This window comes from Micromys minutus (assembly GCF_963924665.1).
Source record: "Micromys minutus genome assembly, chromosome: 4".
In the NCBI taxonomy this organism is placed as follows: domain Eukaryota; kingdom Metazoa; phylum Chordata; class Mammalia; order Rodentia; family Muridae; genus Micromys; species Micromys minutus.
Window position 1 is genome coordinate 41,319,161 of NC_137973.1, and position 20,030 is coordinate 41,339,190.

Below are 20,030 nucleotides of genomic sequence, written 5' to 3' on the forward strand. Positions count from 1 at the left end.
TAACTCTACCCTCAAAGATGTCCTTCCAGATAAAGGGCTTCCATCATGAACAGCATACTTTTTAAGAAGCCTATAGATCAGCCACCCTGCCTCTGTCTTCTTGGTCTTCCTAAACACCATCCAGGACCTCGTGTCTTGCTCCAGGTAGTGATAGGGTTAAACATAAAAGAACAGAGCTTTGGTTAGGAAGATTTTTAAGAAACTGGGTGCAGCAGAGAAGAGTTAAAGGTAGCAATGAGTGTGGGAACATGCTGGATAAAATTACAGACTTCACACGAATACAAAACCATATATTTTATTACCAAGAAACATTTACTTTCGCTTTATGAAGACCTCCTTTATGCCACCATGTTTATAACTTTTCTATTCTGGGGAGAGCTTGGCCCTCATCACTAAGATCATTCCTCATACTTTTTTAAAAGTAGTAGTTGGTGTACACAAACTCAGAGGAGCAAAGTAATACCAGGGAAAGATTGTTGCTGGAAACACCACAGCATTCTCCCTCAATTCTTCCTCAAGCTAATGCTAAGTCATTATACCTTACATTATAAAGCATATACATGTTACTGCTATGCCTTGCCTCAACAGTCAAGAGCCAGCTGTATCCTACCCTGGTTCCCATATAATGAATTCCTTCTTCTCCACAGCTTCCAGTTGGTAGCAAAGACTGAGGGTCTTCATGCTGCTTTTCTGACTCCCTAGAATGGATGTGTGTGGCTGGAAGGAAATGGAGGTTGCTCTGGTCAATTTTGATAACTCAGATGAAATCCATGAAGAGCCAGGCTATGCCACAGACTTTGATGCAAACAGCTCAAAAGGCCGGCCTGGTAGCAGTCCTTTTTCCAACTGGAGAGTCCTCATCAGTGACAATGCCAGCCATGAAACTGCCTTCTCCAAGATCCCAGGAGAGTATGTGGATACCCCAGGGCCGGAGCCAGTGGTCCTGAATGAGGGAAACCAAAGAGTGATCATCAACATTGCTGGGCTGAGGTTTGAGACTCAGCTCAAAACTCTCAATCAATTTCCAGAGACACTCCTGGGAGACCGGGAGAAAAGGATGCAATTTTTTGACTCCATGAGAAATGAGTATTTCTTTGACAGAAACAGACCTAGTTTTGATGGAATCTTATATTATTACCAGTCTGGTGGGAAAATACGGCGGCCAGCCAATGTGCCTATCGATGTTTTTGCTGATGAGATCTCCTTCTATGAACTGGGTAGCGAGGCCATGGACCAGTTCCGGGAGGATGAAGGCTTCATTAAGGACCCTGAAACACCACTGCCCACCAATGACTTTCACCGGCAATTCTGGCTTCTCTTCGAGTACCCTGAGAGCTCCAGTGCAGCTCGAGGTGTGGCTGTGGTCTCGGTTTTGGTTGTAGTCATCTCTATCACCATCTTCTGTCTGGAGACACTCCCAGAGTTCCGAGAGGACAGGGAGCTGAAGGTGGTCAGAGACCCCAGCATCCATACAAACAAAACAGGCCTCTCCCAGACCATGTTCACTGATCCTTTTTTCATGGTGGAGTCTACCTGCATCGTGTGGTTCACCTTTGAGCTGGTGCTCCGGTTTGTGGTCTGCCCCAGCAAGACTGACTTCTTCAAGAACATCATGAATATTATCGACATCATCTCCATCATCCCCTACTTTGCAACCCTCATAACAGAGTTAGTACAGGAGACGGAGCCAAGTGCCCAGCAGAACATGTCCCTGGCCATCCTGAGGATCATCCGCCTGGTGAGGGTCTTCCGCATCTTCAAGCTCTCCCGCCATTCTAAGGGGCTGCAGATCCTGGGGCAGACGCTGAAGGCTTCCATGCGGGAGCTGGGGTTGCTGATCTTCTTCCTCTTCATTGGGGTCATCCTTTTCTCCAGTGCAGTCTACTTTGCTGAAGTGGATGAGCCAGAGTCCCATTTCTCTAGCATTCCTGATGGCTTCTGGTGGGCTGTGGTCACCATGACAACTGTAGGCTATGGTGACATGTGCCCAACCACCCCAGGAGGGAAGATTGTGGGTACTCTGTGTGCCATTGCTGGTGTCCTCACCATCGCCCTCCCTGTACCTGTCATTGTCTCCAATTTCAACTACTTCTACCACCGTGAGACTGAGAATGAGGAGAAGCCAAACATCCCAGGAGAACTTGACAAAATCCTCAACAACATGGGCTCCAGAATGGGGAGTACTGAGTCTCTTAACAAGACCAATGGCAGCTGTTCTGCAGGGAAGTCCAGGAAGTGACCAGCCCAAGGCTTCTAGGGTCACTGAACTTCTCTCTTTCTCTCTTTCTCTCTCTCTCCCTCCTCTCCTGTTTTCCTAAGATGAAAATTGTTATGTGGCCAAGAGGCCATCTCTGACTGTGAGCTGTCTTAATAAATCCATATTTCTGTTCTATTTCCTGGGCTGTTTGTTCTCAACCCATTACAAGATTTCCTCTTTTGTATTATTTCAGCCCCTGCGTTAGACCTATAAATGTTATCTGTTAGTATGAAAGTGTAGATGCCAAGCCTGCCCAGGCCTAGTGAATCAGAATCTACCTTTTAACATAATAAAGATTAAGAAGTACAGGGTTCGGTCTTTCTTTAAATGCTGCATATTAAAAGACCAGAACTGGACTGAGGAGGTGGTTAGTAAAGAATTTTCTGTGTAAATGCAAGGACCTGTGTTTGAATGCCAAACCCCTACATACAAGCTAGGCAGGTATGGCCTAGTGGTCCTATCACTAAGGAGGCAAAGACAGGAAATCCCAGGAACAAACTGGCTAGCTAGGCTATCCCAGTTGGCAAGTTTCAGTTTCAATGAGAGACTCTGCCTCAAAATATGAGATGAAGGATGTTGAAAAAGAGACTTAACATTGAGCTTTCATATGAACGTGTACCAACACACAGATGAACACGCATATACATATGCACACACACCACATATGCAAGTAAAAAATACATATAAAATAAAATTTAAGTAAGTAATATAAAAAGCCAGAGCCATCACAATGAATGTAAACAAGTTGCTTAGTACTGACACCTGCATAAGCTAAGTCCATCCACTGAGATCGTATTGCTGTCTCCCAGTATGACCTGTACAGTGGGCTTGATTTATGTTTCTGTTGCCAGCCTGTCTGGTAGAAATGGGCATATTCTAAAAAAATAGTTGTGCCCCCTCCTTTTTTTTAGAAAACTATTCAAAGTACTTCAAGAGATTGGAATCTCATCCAGAAGTTTCATGCCAGAGGAAGAAAAATACTGAATCCTGACACCAGCCAGAGAAAGAACTGGTCCCCAGAAAGAGGTTTACAACCTGTCAAACCATCTTGCAGGAGAGACTGGAGCAGAGACTGTGATGGGTCCATTCATCGGGACCATATCTTAACTGAGACTATTTAGCTATAAATACTTCTGGTCCTTTACTTAAATTTATCCCTCATGCTGGGACCCCAAAGATGCTCCACAGCCATTGAAATGCTAATCAGTTACATAAGGTGTAGTTTCTACTGGGAACTCTCATTCACACAATACTAACTTGGCTCTTTAGATTGGCTTATTAAGGAGGAATGGTGGAACCCAGCCCATTAGGGCTGTCGGGGCACAGGCTCTGATACTGGTAAGTCTTGTTGCACTCTATATTACAGACAAGCATACCCTAAGGTCACAAAGGAACAAGGGCAGTAAATCTCCTACCTTTGAGTCTTGCTTTCTCTGCCTTAATGAAGAGGGTTTGAATATATTGGGGAAAGAGTAAAAGGAGTTTGAAATTGACTTTCAACCCTCACTTGTCCCCAGATCTCCTCCCAATCCATAGATATGGCACATACCCATCCCCCTTGGTCTTCAGCCCTTTCTTAGACAGTGGGCAGGAAACACACTCTTTACTGTTTTGACCTGGCCCACACCAGGGAACAGCTCAGACACTATAGATCCTAAGAATGAGTGAGAAATGTGCTGGAGGACAGCTCCTGAATCATAGACCTGCATGCCTGCCTTGGGGTTCATCTCCCATAGGATAATCAGGAATTGGCCAAGGAGCAGCTAGAGCAGAAAAAGTAGGCATGTGTCCAGAAGCCAGGCTTATCCAAGGATGACAGCTGTGTCAAGCTAACCTGAATTGAAACATGGCCTTCCTGAGAAAGGAACTTGGTCAACCCACCAAGCTCCCAGAATAAGAGAATCAGAATCCTAAGAGATAGGAAAGGAAGCCTCTACTCTGTTCCTCCCAACCCACCTTCTCAAGTAAACAAAGCCTGTGTCTCCCTCTGTCCCAATACCGAAACTCTAGCCTCATAACAAAGGTAAGTCAGCACAAGTGCAATGTCCCTGGGCCTTAAGTCACTGCACAGCCCACAGTACACAATTCTTCCATGTGTGTCCATGTATGTTCTTCAGAAAAATAGAACCAAAGGTGGTGGGTCTGTGGCTAGGAAGATCTGCATATAAATATTTTCATAGATAAGCTTACATGCACACCTAATCATTACATAAGTAGTAGTCCTTTTATGTGCCGTGGATGCCTTTCAAGGCTTCTAGGGAGTGCTGGTAACCTGTAGGGTGAACAGGTAAGCTGGAAACCCAAGGGAACTAGTAGCATAGTTCCAGCTTGGAGGTTGGCTGGTTCAAAATCCAAGTAGAGCCCTCACACGCTTCTTTGTGCATTGGATTATAGTTAATACTAGAACTCACAACTGGGCAAAATGCAGAGAATAAGTTCATTGGAGTGCTCAACCATGAATTAGTTACATATATCACCCATCCTTCCCACAGGCATCTTCAGGGGACATCTCCAAGGAGGGACACTAATACTGCAAATCAAGTAAGAATAAGGCAAAACAGTTTCCTAAACATGACAGGACCACTGCACTCATGAGCTCACAGCAGCTTCCCAGGCTCTTGTTAATCAACTTTTCAGCATAGAGTGATGAGAATTCATGAGCGCTTCCCTACTCTACCTGAAGATCTATGGACAGGTGGTGGTTGCTAGAAAAGGAATCAGGTTTCTTTGAGGGTGTGGTCCCTGGTATGTTGACTGTGCTCAGTAGCTGACCCCACACACTGGGGTAGATAGATGATAGATTAGATAGATAGATAGATAGATAGATAGATAGATAGATAGATAGATAGATAGATAGGAACAGATAGTTTATGTGGAAGGGCCCACATAAATAAATGAGTTATTACTTTATAAATGCTTTACTTTGGAACTAATTAACAGTTATCAAAAGAACTTGCTTTTATAGTCCCAATCAGATCATGGCCCTTAGCAGAAAGAAATTGAGTCTAGCTAACATAAAAGTTGATCAATGGACTGGTGAAATGTGTGACTCAATACAATGTCTTATAAGCACAAAGAACTGAGTTCAATACGTAGAGCCCATGTTTTTAAGAAGTCCAAGATGATGGCACACACAGGTAACATCAGTGTTGAGAAGACAGAGGTAAGCAGATCCTGCAGGTTCTCTGTCAACCAGTCTAGCCTACTTGGCATGTTCCAGGACAGTGACAGACTCTATTTCAAAAAAAAAAAAAAGTAGACAATATATGAAGAGTGACATCAGACGTTATCCTCTGGCCTCCACAGGCAAAATAGACACATATGTACAGAAGCACACTCATACACATAAGATAATCAAATTATCTGATGTAGAAAGCAGATTGTAGCCAGAATTTTGATACTATCATAAATAATAACCAACTGCCCTGTTCTAGCTGTTTTGCATGGGTGGTTTTTATCTCATTTTAACTACTACAAAGTAGATATTATTTCCATTTAACTAGTGAGAAATTAAATCTTCATCAAGTTTAGTAATTTTCTCCCCTGTGGCAGAGTCACCTCAGTGAAGGGGACACCAAATTGGCAGATGTGACAATAGCCAATTTGTCTCTCACATCTTCTTGGTCAGAAACCTAATACCTGTGTTGTAAACCTCAATGCTTCTTCCTCCCAACCAAACTAAAGGTGCCATGGCATAGACCTGGATAACTTGTTCCCTGAGGTCCTGGGACATTGGACAGGCTGGTTGGAGTCACCTCCACTGTCCCAGCCTCTCCTGGTCTACACTTGTATCCGTTGGTCTGGGAAGGGGGATTTTACAAGACTGCATCCCAATCACCTGGACGCAGACCCAGCATGGCCTCCCAAGACAGTTGCTCACACAGACAGCTGCCATAGGCTCTCAGAATCTGGCTCTGTTGGGCCACTTGGCCTTCTTCAGTCCCCAATGGGAGCACACAAGCTGGAGTAGGAGTAAATTAGGCAGGATGCTTTCTGTCAAAAGAGACAGAAACCCGGCCCAAACTGATCCAGTTTTATTTAGATTGCATGGTTCCCACAACTGAATAATGCCAACAGAAAGGCCAAGAGTAGACTGGTGACATCTGGGGACAAACTCTACTTCAGAGCTCTTCCTCCCATGTTCTGCTGGATGGCCTCCTCATGCCCGGAGTGAACATTCTCTGTAGTGCAGGGGGAGGGTAGTGTAACATACTAGTTCATAGCTTTATCCCTACTTAATCAAAACTGGGGGGGGGGAAGGAAGGGAGGGGGAAGGGAGGGGGAAGGGAGGGGGAAGGAGAGGGGGAAGGGAGGGGGAAGGAGAGGGGGAGGTGTGTGTGCAGGGTGAGTGTAGTGTAGCATACAGAGACTAGTTCATAGCTTTATCCCTACTTAATCAAAACAGAGGGGGGAGGGGAGGGGAAAGGGAGGGGGAAGGGAAAGGGGGGAGGGGGAAGGAAGGGGGAAGGGAGGGGAAAGGAAGGGGGAAGGGAGGGGAAAGGGAGGGGGAAGGGAGGAGAAAGGAAGGGGAAGGTGTGTGTGCAGGGAGAGTGTAGTGTAGCATACAGAGACTAGTTCATAGCTTTATCCCTACTTAATCAAAACAGAGGGGGGGAGGAGAGGGGGAGGTGTGTGTGTGTATTGTACACATAATGTCCCTTATTAACTGAATATTCATTTAAAATGTTTTTAAATGTTAATATTAAAAAGGTATGGTTTTTATTTTAATCCAGCTATATTCGAAGTGCCTGTTTATAGTATACGGTAGGCATTTAATATTTGTTGAGTTAATTAATTATCCCTTTAAGATCTCTTTTCTAATTACCCTAAAGAAAACAAACTGAACTCTGTGGTTGATCCTGAGAGCTTCCAGGCCAGACAACATAGCCGAAACAGGAAGATTCTTCCTCAGTGAGAAACCCCACCTTGCCTGCCCAGGTATGCTTCTCCCGTTAGGGTTTCCATGCACCACTGTGCACCAGGCCAGACTGGAAATAAAGAAGCTTAGCCCTCTGGATGGGTTGCATGGGACTTTGGTCTGCAGTGAAGGAAGGGAGAAACAGCCTCCCAGGTTTTAGCAGAACAGCTCTGTTTATTGGGGGTGAATACGGGTTTTATAAACCCTTGGGAATGGGTAGAGATTTTCAGGTAATTGTACATCATTGGCTGGGCCGGGGTGCTGGGAATTCTTCATTTGCTTGAAGAGAGATGCTAGGTGCTTCCTGGACATGTCCTTATACAAGAGAGAAGAAGTTAAACCTGTAATTTGACCACTAGGCTACATGACCACCTCGAGGGTGGTAGAGGTGGGGTAGTGCAGGCTATGTGTACCAAGACATATAGGCCCAGAGCAAGAAGGAAGCCATCCTATTCCTGCTGGTCTCAGGACGACATTTTCAGGATTTGGACATGTCTCCACTTCACTCCTGCTCCAAACTGGATCCTCTAGTCTCTCACTTTACGAACCCACATCGCCTCAAAACAACAAAGTAAGGAAGCGACAGAGAAGACACTCAGCATCTTCTTTGACCTCTGCATGCATGTGGATGCAAGCACCTGCACATGCTCATGCCACACATGCTTGCAAATACATCAAACACGGGCACCAAATTCTTGAAAGCTATCGAACGCAGGTGGTGTGTTTATGCAGCTTGGTTTTTTTAGTATTCTTATTGTTGTGCATGTCTAAAATTTTTGTCATTGAAAATGTTTAAATCTCTAGTTTCCACTGGAAAATGAGATGGAGGTCATGTGCTGCTTGCTTTTTGTCATCTTGACACAAGCTTAGATGGTCTAAAAAGAAGCAATCTTAATGGCGAAGTGCGTCCATCAAATCGACCTGTAGGCAGTATGCCGGGGAATTTTCTTGATAGATGATTAATGTGAGAGGCCCTGCCACTGCGGGTGGCACCACTCTGGAGAAGTCCTAGACAGTTTAAGAAGGCAGGACGAATAAGCTGCAGGGAGCAAGTCAGTGAGCAGCATTCCTCCATGGCTTCTGCTTCTGTTCCTGCCTCCAGGTTCCTGCCTTGAGTTCCTGCCTTGGCTCCTCTTGATGGTAGACTCTACTCTGTAATAAAACCAATAAACCCTTCTTCCCCAAGTTTATTTGGTCTTGGTGACTGTCAAAGCAGCAGAAAGCTAACTAAGACAGGCCACCCAGAGAAGTACAGCGAGGGGAGGCTGCCCTCCAGGTCACCACCTCGCCCCACTCCCTCTGGGGTCCCTGACCTGACTGCTAGAGTTAGTAAGCATGTAAAACTCTCCCTGAGAGTTACTGGCTGCCTGCTGAAGTAGTTATACTCAACTGAGGCAGGAAATGCATCTAGAAGTTCAAGTTGTATTATGTGCCCTGGTGTATACACTGACTTGCTGTCATGGAGCTCTGTAAATGGAGGGGAGGAACTTTCTACCAGAGGAGCCCACAGGTCTCAGGTTTCAGTGAGGACCCAGGAGGGTAAGAAAGAGAAAACCCAAAATGCAGTTGAAGGTTTCTCTGAAGACCCTGCCACCTCCTTTTCTTCAAGGACTTTCCTTCAAGAGGCTCTGGACCAACAATCTGGTGGTCCCTCTCCCTCAACCCTGGCTCCTTACATTGCCCACCAACTGGAACAGCCTCTGCCCGTCTCAGCAGGCTCAAAAGAGGAAAGCAGCCCACCCCAGGAATAGGGAGTACACCCAGACCAGATGCTCGAGTCCCGCCCTCTCCCTCTCTATGGGATCCAGGGGATGGGGGCGGAAAGAAAACTCACAAGGTGTTCTGCTCAGCAGTTGATTGGAGCCTACTGAAAGATGAAACATACCCCATCCGCCAGGCTGAGTGGAGTGCTCAAAGGCTCTTTGAAGGGAAAGGAAGAAAGACAGCCCAGTCTCCCTGGGGACTGCTGTCAAGAGAACGTTTGCCCTCAAACAAGGAGATGAAAAGGAGCTGGGGGTGGCAAAGAGCACAGCGGTGGGGGGAGAAAGATCAGACAAACTTTTGTGTTGGAATCTCAGGGGAAGCGGAGGTAAAGGCTTCCTTGGAAATGTCACGAGATAATGAATGCTATTTTACTCCCATTGCTGAAGTGTCAGTCAGGGGCTTGGGGAGAGAAGGCGTGACTCTTCTTAGGAAGGAATTCTGGGTGATCTTGTACTTTTCAGAACCAGAGGGGTGATGGCTGAGCCCTCTTCTGCAGTCCCCAGGGCTCCTACATGCACATGATATAAATATGACAATACAGAAGTAATAAAAACACCACACTGGTAAGATTGTCATGAGATTTAAACAGGGTGCTCTGGGAGACTCAGCAAGCTGTAAAGGGTACCATGCAAAAGAGGAGTGTGCGAACAGTGACTTGACACTTAAATGACAGATAAATACTTTGTGGATAGTGGATAGTGCCCAGGATAAAAACCCTCCTGTAACTTATGAGCCCTGCAGGGGGACAGCTGCATCCTTTGAGTGTAATAGCCCCAACATTGTGTTGGATACCTAACAGATGATCAAGGATTGAAGGACTGAGGCTAAAAGGACCAAGTCAGACACACTCCCCAAGAATCCCAATGCCTCCCAAACTGACACCAAATTGACATTAATTATGGTCCGCATGAAAATATTGTTTCTTGTGTGGTGGTGGTGGTACTGATGGTATGTATGTGTTCATGTGTGTTTGTACAAATGTATGCACAAGTGACATGCATGCAAATATGCATGTGTGTGTGTGTGGAGGTCATAAAACAACCTCAAATGTTATTTCTCAGGTGTTAACTTTTTTTTATTTTTAGACAGCCTCTCTGTGACCTGAAACTCCTTGCCAAATAGGCTAAACTGGAGAAGCCAATGAGCCCCTGTACCTATTTGTTTCTCCCTATCCAGTCTGTACTAGCATGACTGGTTTTTTTTTGTTGTTGTTGTTGTTGTTCGTTTGTTTGTTTGTTTTGTTTTGTTTTTTAATTCCCAATTTGAATTTCTGGGGATGAATCTTTATGCTTACAGAAGCCCATTACTAACTGAGGTAACTTTGTAGCCAGTTGTTGTTCTTGTTCTTGTTGTTACTGTTGTTGTCCTTGTTGTTGTTTTTAAGACCCAGTCTCTGGTTCTTATATAGCACAAACTATATGGCCCAGGATGGCCTTGAACTTCTGATCTCTCTGCCTCCACCCCCATCGTGCTGAGATCACTGGCACACACCTCAACTGCCAGTGTTATGCAACCCTGGAGATCAAACCCAGGGCCCCTACATTCTGGGTAAGCACTCTACACTCAAAACTACAACCCTAGGCAAACCCAGAAAGCTTGATTTAAGTAACTTATTGGCCTTGAATTTTGTGTGCAGGCCCTGGATTCTCTATTTTTCTTTCCTCAAAGTCCAAACTGAAGATAGCTGATTCCCCACAAGGTACCAAAGACTAGCTTAGTTGGGGTATAGACAGAAAACTGCTGGTTTCCTCCCTCAAGTTCCTGCTATGGCCAGATGTTCAGTCTGTCTCCAGAGTTACAGAGACAGCCAAGGAGGGGCATCTCTGCCCTTGATTATGAGCTACAGAAGATCCAGAAACTCTTACCCTTTCTGCGAGGAAAAGGCCTTTTCTTTGTAGTTTACCCTTCTGACTTCCTGATCTCTCCCTGTGAGTTCACAGGAAGCAAGCCTGCCTCCCCCTCACCGGTACCCTCTCCCCATCAAGGGGCAACACTGCCCTTTTGTGAATCATCCCTAGATGTGAGGAGTGTAACTGAGGAAGTTCACGTTCTTCTCACTGAATAACAACTCTTGGCCACAACCAACTGGAAAAGACTGAAGCCTGGGAGGAAGCTCAGTGTTGAACAGAGATGCAAGTCGAGGACGTTCTGGTGCAGCAGGAAAGGCAAAAGGCTGGTATCAGCTTGATGTCCCGAGAGCAAAACCCAATGGGCTTGACTTCACATTGTTTCCACAGACAGACACACAGCCAAAAGGAGAGAGACAAGGACTTGAGGCAACAGGGAGACAGACAAGGAAGAGGCTTCTTCCTAGGGCACTCAAAGCACGCGTGAAGAGAATGAGGAACTGTTTTTAGGTTTAAACAACTAGAAAGAGCAAAGTGAGCAATGTTTTCCTTGTAGATGGGTAGAGACATGGAGGTAAAAAAAGAGAGAAGGGAAGTAAAACAGTTGCATAAAGAGGGAAGGGGTATTTCAGCAGCTCGAAGAATGCAGTTGTAGCCTGCTCTGCACTATCTCTAAATGGGAACTCTTCAGATCGAACTATTTTAAAGGTGATGATTTTTTTTTTTAATAAAAATTGGTGTACTGTGTTTGCTAGAGAAACCCAAGCAGGAGATAGCATGCTGTTTATCCTGAGGCACTATATGAAGGGGCCACATTTATATGCTTTATGTTCTATGCCTAACTTTAAGATCTCAACTTTTGTGAATGACCGTGACCAAAGCACTCAAACTCTCGGTGACTGAATTCTGTCAGCTGTGTTCCGATTCATTATAAGAAAATTAAATAAAATGTTGCCAAGTTTGTATCAGAACTGTCCTTCATGGGCCCATGTGTCACAGGCATGGTCCCCAGCTTGGAGTGTTTGGGAGGTGGATGAAACTTCAGAAGGTGAGAGATTTGGGGCCAGTTTAGGCCACTGGGGAATGTGCCCTCAAAGGGAACAATGGGATGTACGTCTCTTCCTTCTTTTGTGACCTCTGGTGAAGGGACTGCCTCTGCAACAGTTTCCTCCATAATATAGCACAGTAGAGCCAAGTGAAAAAGAGATGAAGAGTCCAAAACTGTGAGGCCAAATAAAGTTTCTCTTTATAATATGATTGTAAATATTCTGTTATGATGTCTTAGAGTTTCTATTGCTTCAAAAATAGAACAAAAAGCAAGTTATGAAAAAAAAAGGGTTTGATTGGATTTTACTTCCATATTCATCATTGAAGGAAGTCAGGACTGGAACAGGACAGGAACCTGGAGGCAGGAACTAATGAAGAGGCCATAGAGAGCTGCTGGTTGTTTGTTTGCTTCCCCTGGCTTGCTCAGTCTGCTTTCTGATAGAACCCAGGGCAACCATCCCAGAGGTGGCACCACTCACAATGGACTGAGCACTCTCTCATAAATAACTAATTTTAAAAATGCCTTACAGCCATATATTACAGAGACATTTTCTCAATTAAGGTTCTATAAATTTAGATAACTCTGGTTTGTGTATCAAGTTAACTTAAGACTTGCCAGCAACATATAGTAAATGAAACTAATGATAAAAAGATATCAGATATAAAGGTCCTTTTACAGAGCAAGAACTAAATAAATAGTCATTTTTCTCCCATGTGGGTTCTTAGGAAAAGGTTAGAAATGTGAGCATGCTTCCCCCTCCACCCCCTGTCACTTGGTAACTGTGTGCCTGAACTCAGGTTAGGACAGTCCTAGCAACAGGTCAGAGCGCAGCCATTGGCCTATGATCATGTGAGCTCCTTAGGACAGCTGCAGATCTTCCCTGAAGCAGGAGCGGACTGCCTTCCAGGTCCCCTGTGACACTCAGTGTTTTTCTCGGAATAGCCTCCTAGCATAGGAGCAACCATCGCAGTGATCAATGCTGTGGCTCTGGGACACCCAGAGCATCCATGTGGGCTTTGCAGCACCCCTGCACACTGTCAGAGAGGTCTGAGTACTTGCCCTGCTTTCGTGTTGATGAACCAGGTGCTAAAAAGTTCAGAGGGTCATCATGTCTCCCAGAAGCCTCCCCTGAAGTCATTACTGTCCACCAAGTACACTTAGCATTTAGAGCCAGCATTTGCTCTAAGAGAAAATGAGAAAGAACAGAGGAACAGCCCCTTTATTATCCTAAAAGATATGAGCTCCGCTGGGTCAGGACATGTAGTCTGCACCTTCTAAGGAGTGCCCGTATCAGTGTGAGAAGGCCACAGCTTGATGGCTTAATAACAAAACTAGAGTTGGGCCCTGGGGCTGTAGATAGCTGTCTTCCCTGTGTCTTCACGTTGCCTTCCCTCTCTATGTCTCTCTGGTCCAAATCTCCCCGTCTGTAGAAGGGCATGGGCCATATTGAATCAGGCCTCAAGCCACATGCTGAAGGACTGAGGTCTAGGATTCCTGATGCATCTCAAGCTAGAGGAATAAGCACAGAGAAGCCAGATGGTTGGAAGGGAAGGAAGGAGTGGTGGCTGAGGGGTACTGGGAGTGTTCCCCAGAAGGAGGGGCCTCTGCCCTCTGCTCTCCTTTAGGAGACTGACTGGCTTCTAAAAACAGTTCCAAGTGCTCTGTAAAAGAAAAGGGGAAAATGAAACTGCTTTCATGCAGCTGTTTTAATCACATCTTGCTTCCTTAGTCTCCTGGTCCCTACCTCATACCAGGAAAGCAGGAGGTCCCAGCAGTGTCCAGGTGTGGTGGCAGGTGTGATGCGCAGACCTGTACTCCCAGCACACACTGTATATGCAGATGTGACAGGAGAACGGGCTCTGAACGACAACATTCACGTGTAAGACAATAGAGAAGTGGCTCAACGGTCACATGCAGTAGCTGCTCTTGCCAAGGACCTAGGATCAGTTTTCAGCACCCACATAGACATTTGTAACTTCAATTTCAGAGAATACAGTGGCCTCTTCTGAACTAAGCATGTGGTAAATATACATACACACAGGCAAGACACTAAAATACACAAATAAATCTCAAATTTTTGTTTTAGAAAAAGAAGGTTAACCTATGAAAACCAATTAACAGAGGAAGACAGGAAGTCCATCCTTACATGGTGTACTGGGTGGTTTTGTGTCAACTTGACACAAGCTGGAGTTATCACAGAGAAAGGAGCCTCAGTTGAGGAAATACCTCCATGAGATCCAGCTGTAAGGCATTTTCTCAACTAGTGATCAAGGGGGAAGGGCCCAGCCCATTGTGGGTGGTGCCATCCCTGGGCTGGTAGACCTGGGTTCTATAATAAAGCAAGCTGAGCAAGCCATGGGGAGCAAGACAGTAAGCAGCACCCCTCCATGGCCTCTGCATCAGCTCCTGCTTCCTGACCTGCTTGGGTTCCAGTCCTGACTTCCTTTGGTGATGAACAGCAATATGGAAGTGTGAGCTAAATAAACCCTTTCCTCCCCAACTTGCTTCTTGGTCATGATGTTTGTGCAGGAATAGAAACCCTGACTAAGACACCTGGGCTATTTCTAGACACAGAGTACAAAAGCACAAACTTAGAATATTATACAAATGTCCTATAAAAGGTCACAAGCCACATTTGGAAATTGTTCCTCCCCCACTACCCCACTCCCATTATTGGGGTCACTTTACCCTTCCTTATAAGATGGCTTTATTGCTTTTTTTTTTTTTTTTTTTTTTTTTAGATTTTTAAGCCTCAGTTTTAAAAGAATAAATATTTCACTTGCATGTATGTGTAGACACCATGCCCAATACCTTTGAGGCCGGAAAGGATGTCAGGTACCCTGCAACTGGGATCATGAGTGCTGTGAGTGTTGAGAACTGAACCCAGGTTTTCTAGAAGAGCAACAAGTGCTTCTAATTGTAGGGCCATCTCTCTGGCCCCTCTATTTCTATTTATTCTATTTCTAAATGCACATCCCTGATACAGTCCTTTCTAATTTCCCATGAATTCAGATCTGCAACTCAGCACTCCTGACATTCCAAGTGTTCTCGCTGTAGCTCTGACCTCTGTGTTTAACTCTGTCTTCCTCTGTGGACACTGCTGGGAGCTCCAGTTTGCCTGTGCTGTTGTTTTTCTCTCAAACTTCAATAAAATTATTCTCAGGCTTCCTTTTGAGTATGTTTCAAAAGTCCTTTAATAATGAGATTAGGAACCCAAAATAGAAACTACATTTCCCTGGTAATATAGAGAAAACCTGTCGCAGAAGAAGGAGGAGGAGGAGAAAAAATGAGAAGGAGGAGGAGAATAAGGGAAAGAGAAAAAAGGCATAGAGAAGATTAAATCTCTATATGAATAGAAATATGTATCATACACACACACACACACACACACACACACAAGTGCCTGTACCCTCCCTGAGCCCCTATGGCTGAAGGACAAGAGGAGCATATATTTGACACATCACATAAAGGACTTATCTGGAACCAGAGAGTGAGCAGGCCACCCTTTCTGGCAGAAATCCCTGTTTTGGTCATCTGCATCTTTCTAAAGTGTTAAGTGAATCACTCCTGCTTTAGATCCCCAGAAGCTTTGAATTCCAAGTCCGGAAGGAGCAGGTACCCCAGCTGGACACAGAGCTGCAGGTGGCACAGGCAAGACCTCAGTCTGTGCCTGGGACCCAGGTCCTCCACAGTGATACACCTCTGCCCAGCCTGCCGGAAAGGCGAACCGCGGACATTGTGGGGAAATCTCATGTGTCATATGTCCCCAGAGGTTTCATGACGCTAACTGCAATCTCCCTGGGCCTCTGCTTCCCCGTTCACTATCAGTTACAATAAACACAAGCTCCTGAGACTGAAGTGAGAATCAAAAAATATACTTCGTGACAGACTTTAGCAAACTGTAACTGGTGCTTCCAAAGAAGAACAGAGGTTGATGGAGACGTAATCACCCATGGCAAATATAAAAACATCAGCCTGTGATATGGAGGGTGCCTAGGACAAAACCTACCTGCAGTTTGAGTTCAGATCACTTGCCTGTGTCCTTTAGATATAATTACCTCAGTAAGTATAGTATAGTATAGTATAGTGCATTGTATATTAGCCTAGTGCATAGCAGATGCTCAACATATCTTTGTGAAATGCAAAAACAGGGGAATGAGGAAAGAATTGACCCAAGACTAAGGGTGTGTTACTTTAAAAGTAACAGTTTCATCCTTTGTCATAAGACATTACTCACATGCCCACCAACTTAAAACAACGTGACATCGCCCAGACATTACCTGGATCCCCGGGGAGGCTGTCCCGTTCTTCTGACACCTTGCCAGGCTTGGAGGACTTCCAAGCTCACAGACTGACGGGGCCAGTCCCTCCTTGGCTGTTAGCTAGAGGTCAGCCTCAGACCTTTGCCACAGAGACCCCACCACAGCACCGCTCACAGCACACTTCTTGCCTCCCCAGAGTGAGCAGGAAGGACAGAAGAGGATCCTAGACTCTTTGCGGCCCAACTTCAGAAGTGATGCCCTGTTGGGCTGCTTCTTCTATTTGCTACCAGCTAGTCCTTGGGTCCAGACCACACTCAAGGGGAGCAGACTGTGCGGGGCTTGCCAGAGGCCACTCAGGAAGTTGAGCCTTACTGCAGTTGAGCCTTACTCACCGGGAAAGGCATTTTATATGCTAGCTTCATTTGCTCAGGCGGTGCTGGATCCAAGAGAGGAGTAACTCAAAATGCTGGAAAATTCTCAGTCTACCACCATGAAATAACCACTAGGTGTCGCCAAGGTGCAAGATGGAAGGCAGTGCAATTGTCCTCCTGGTCCCCAACTTCCTAAGAGCTGAGAGCTTCTTTCTGGCCTGCTGATATTCCTACATTAGTAGCTACACTCCGACATGGTTGGTTTCACACTCATGTTCACTTCTCGTTGTCTCCTTATAACTACCATTGCCACAGTTCTTGTGTGATTCAACTTTATAATCATGGACCCAGAAAGGTCCAGTTTTATAAACCTAGGAAGATCAAGGTCACGTATCCTAATGAGTTGAACACAGTCTAATATCCTCAAATTTATCTGAACTTTGTAGTTTATTTCTACAACTAAATAGTACCAACTCTAACACCCTTTTTTTTTCCCTAAAGCTAAGTGTCAAGGCAATACTCCCATCTGAGATTTTTGGCTTTGGTGAGCAGTTCCATGTCCCCATGGAAACCGGCCTCAAACTGGGCTCAGGTGACAGTCCTGGGACAGGAGAGGCACTCCATAGCCTCCAGGGCTTTAAAGGGTTTCTTCCTTCCCCTTCCTGTGTACGATGGAGGCTGGTCCATGTCTTTGTCATTAAAAGTCCACTCTTTCCCTGCTCCTTGTAGAAGCAGCTCTCACCGGGAATGGAGAGGCAGGGTGGTTGGGATGAGATTGTGGGGAGGAGGGTTGGTGGTGATGGTTTGATTTCGGGCCCTCTCAGTGGACCTGCATAGTTTGGGATAGATGTTGGAGATACCAGGTAGAATTCTAACGACTTGGCCTGCAGCAGCCATACAATGGGTGATGCCCAGAGAAGGCTCTGAAGAAAGTGAGAGTCCATGCATTCATGATGAAACAGAATGTTCAAGGGGCCGTGTATGGTGGCAGCAGACACCAGACAAAGACTCCCAAGAAGGTGACCATCCAGTGATGTCCAGGGTCTGGTGTAGAAGGGATGAACCCCAGATGGTTTTCTACTTGGAAAGTTAGGTCTTTTTTCACCCAGAAAAGTAGTCATGGCCTGTCTACACACACACACACACACACACACACACACACACACACACCACTACCACCACCACCACCACCACCACCACCACCACACCACACATACACACACACACATATACACCACACACACACACTACATACACACTACACACACACATACCACATACACACCACATACACACATACACCACACACACACAGACACCACACACACCACACACACACCACACACATATACCACATACACACCACACATACACACACACCACATACACCACACCACATATACACACACATACACCACACCACACCACACACACACACATATACACACACCACACCATGCCACACATACTTACACACCACACCATACCACACACACACACACACACACACACACACACACACACACACACACACACCTGCCATTCTGTGCTATGGCCTAGAGAACTGGAAAGGGAGAACTCCACTCCACACTATGGCTGGTCGTCAATCAGATGAGAGTCCCAGCTGCTGAAACCTTCAAGGGCATGTCCTAGGGGCAATCCCGCTCCGTACCCTCAGGACAGGGTTGAACAGCAGTCTGCTAACTCCCTGGAGGGAGTCACCCCCAGCATCCCCTGGCTGGATCTGCTGAGGCTGCCATTACAGTGCCACAGACTGGGAGGCTCAGACCACACTTTCGGGGGTTAGAAATCCAAGATCAAAGTGTTGCCGTAGTTAGTTTCTGATGAAACCTCTCAGCTGTGTCCTTTCGCTGTGTCCTCTTTCCTCAGTGCACACATATGTCTAATGTCTCTTCTTCTGCTTCTCAGCTGAGCTACCTTCATGACTCCAATTTAATCTGAAAGGCCTCATCTCCTAATCCAGTTACATTGGGGGCTAGAGCATAGTATATGGATTTAAGGAATAGATGTCAGCCTATGACCGCCCCCCTTCCTACCTGTCCCTGTCACATCACAGCCCTTAGGTCCTCCAATAATCCCTCTTAAGGAGACTGTGGTCACATTATATCAGCTGTGGGCCTTTGCAGGCTGCAGAGAAGCTGGAGAAGTCCAGGTGTTCACTCCATCTGGACCAGCAGACAGGGAAGCCAGACAGGCCCTACCCTGGCCAGGAGATAAACTAGATTTGGGGAGAAGAGAGCTCACACTTGGACTTCTCTGGGCTCAGGCCACAGCTGCTCCTCTTCTTGCCATTCAAAGCCCTGTTCCACAGCCAGGCTCTGAAGCACACACCGGATGGAAAACACAGAGTCTGGACCGGCAACTAGGACACCGGGGCCTGACGGAGATCTCTGTGCTGCTTGTCGGCATAAATAACAGTCTGGCAGATGGAATCTGATTTCAGAATCACCAGCTTTTCTAGAACACTGCAACCAACTGAGGGGACAATAGGACAGAATATTAAAAGTGTAAACCCAAAATATTGTCCTCCCAATAAATGACGCCAGGAGAAAACTTCTAATAGCTCCTACTTCCTGCTATAATTGAGAGTGTCTCCCCAAGGGACATGTGTTTAATGTTTGCTCCTCTCCGTATGGGGCTAATGGGAGCTGGTGGGACCTGTAGAAGGTGCCTGTAAGAGGGAGTTATGTCATGGGTGTGTCCATGAAGGGGATGTGGGAGACCCTAATACCTTCCTGTCGATCTGTCTTTGTTTCCTGGCTTCTATGACATGAAATGCTTTTCTCTGCTGCAAACTACCTACCGTCATGTTTTCTCCCCACAGAACAACACATTCACCAACCAGAGACAGAAGCCTGTGACACCACCAAATAAGTCTTTCCTCCTTGTAAGTCAGCTTTCCAGGGTAGTTTGCCCCAGTGCCTGAAAGCTGACTGACATACTCAATAAAGCCATATGGGCGAAGAATGTCGTCTTCATCACCATGTGGCTTCAGCACCTGGTGCTAGGCACACCCAGGAAGGAGCAGATGAGACAGAAAGGTACTTCAGCAACAGAATGTGCAACCTCAAGCCAAGCCTTCTGTGTGAGAAAGATGACAGTTTTCTCTAGCCCATTTTTCCACCATCCTACATCAGGGATCTTTGGCTACCTGAAGACCTCTGCCCCTGAGCCCAGGCAGGCTGGGATCCATGGGATGATTGCTGTTAGGAGCTTTAGTGGGAAGTCCTGATGTGTGGCTGCTGGTACAGGCTGAACATGAGGAGGAGGAAGGACATCTCCTCCACCAGCCAGGCTGACATCGGTGCTGCACACATCCATGTGGAGACTTGTGTTCAGTTCCACTGACTCCATCTAAAGAGTTTCTGAAGGGTCTGGGTTTCTAATCTATCTCCTCTCTGTTGGATGTGCTCAGGGGTTCTGAGGATCCTGTAGACTCAGGGAAAGGCTTTTCTCTATTCTTTGTTTATTGTCTCACGCATAGAGAACATGCACTGAGATTTGTGCAACTGAGACCTGGTACGTAGACTATAGCTGTGGTT

The 20,030-nt window shown here is 46.0% G+C and overlaps 1 protein-coding gene across 1 annotated transcript; it reads left to right on the plus strand.

Moving 5' to 3' along the window:
- Positions 1–703: 703 nt before the first annotated feature.
- KCNA10 (potassium voltage-gated channel subfamily A member 10) lies at positions 704–2,239 on the plus strand (the record flags this gene model as incomplete). The annotated part of the gene is made up of 1 exon (XM_080916253.1): positions 704–2,239. One exon carries the CDS (start codon positions 704–706, stop codon positions 2,237–2,239), a length of 1,536 nt encoding a protein of 511 aa, XP_080772379.1.
- Positions 2,240–20,030: the final 17,791 nt, after the last annotated feature.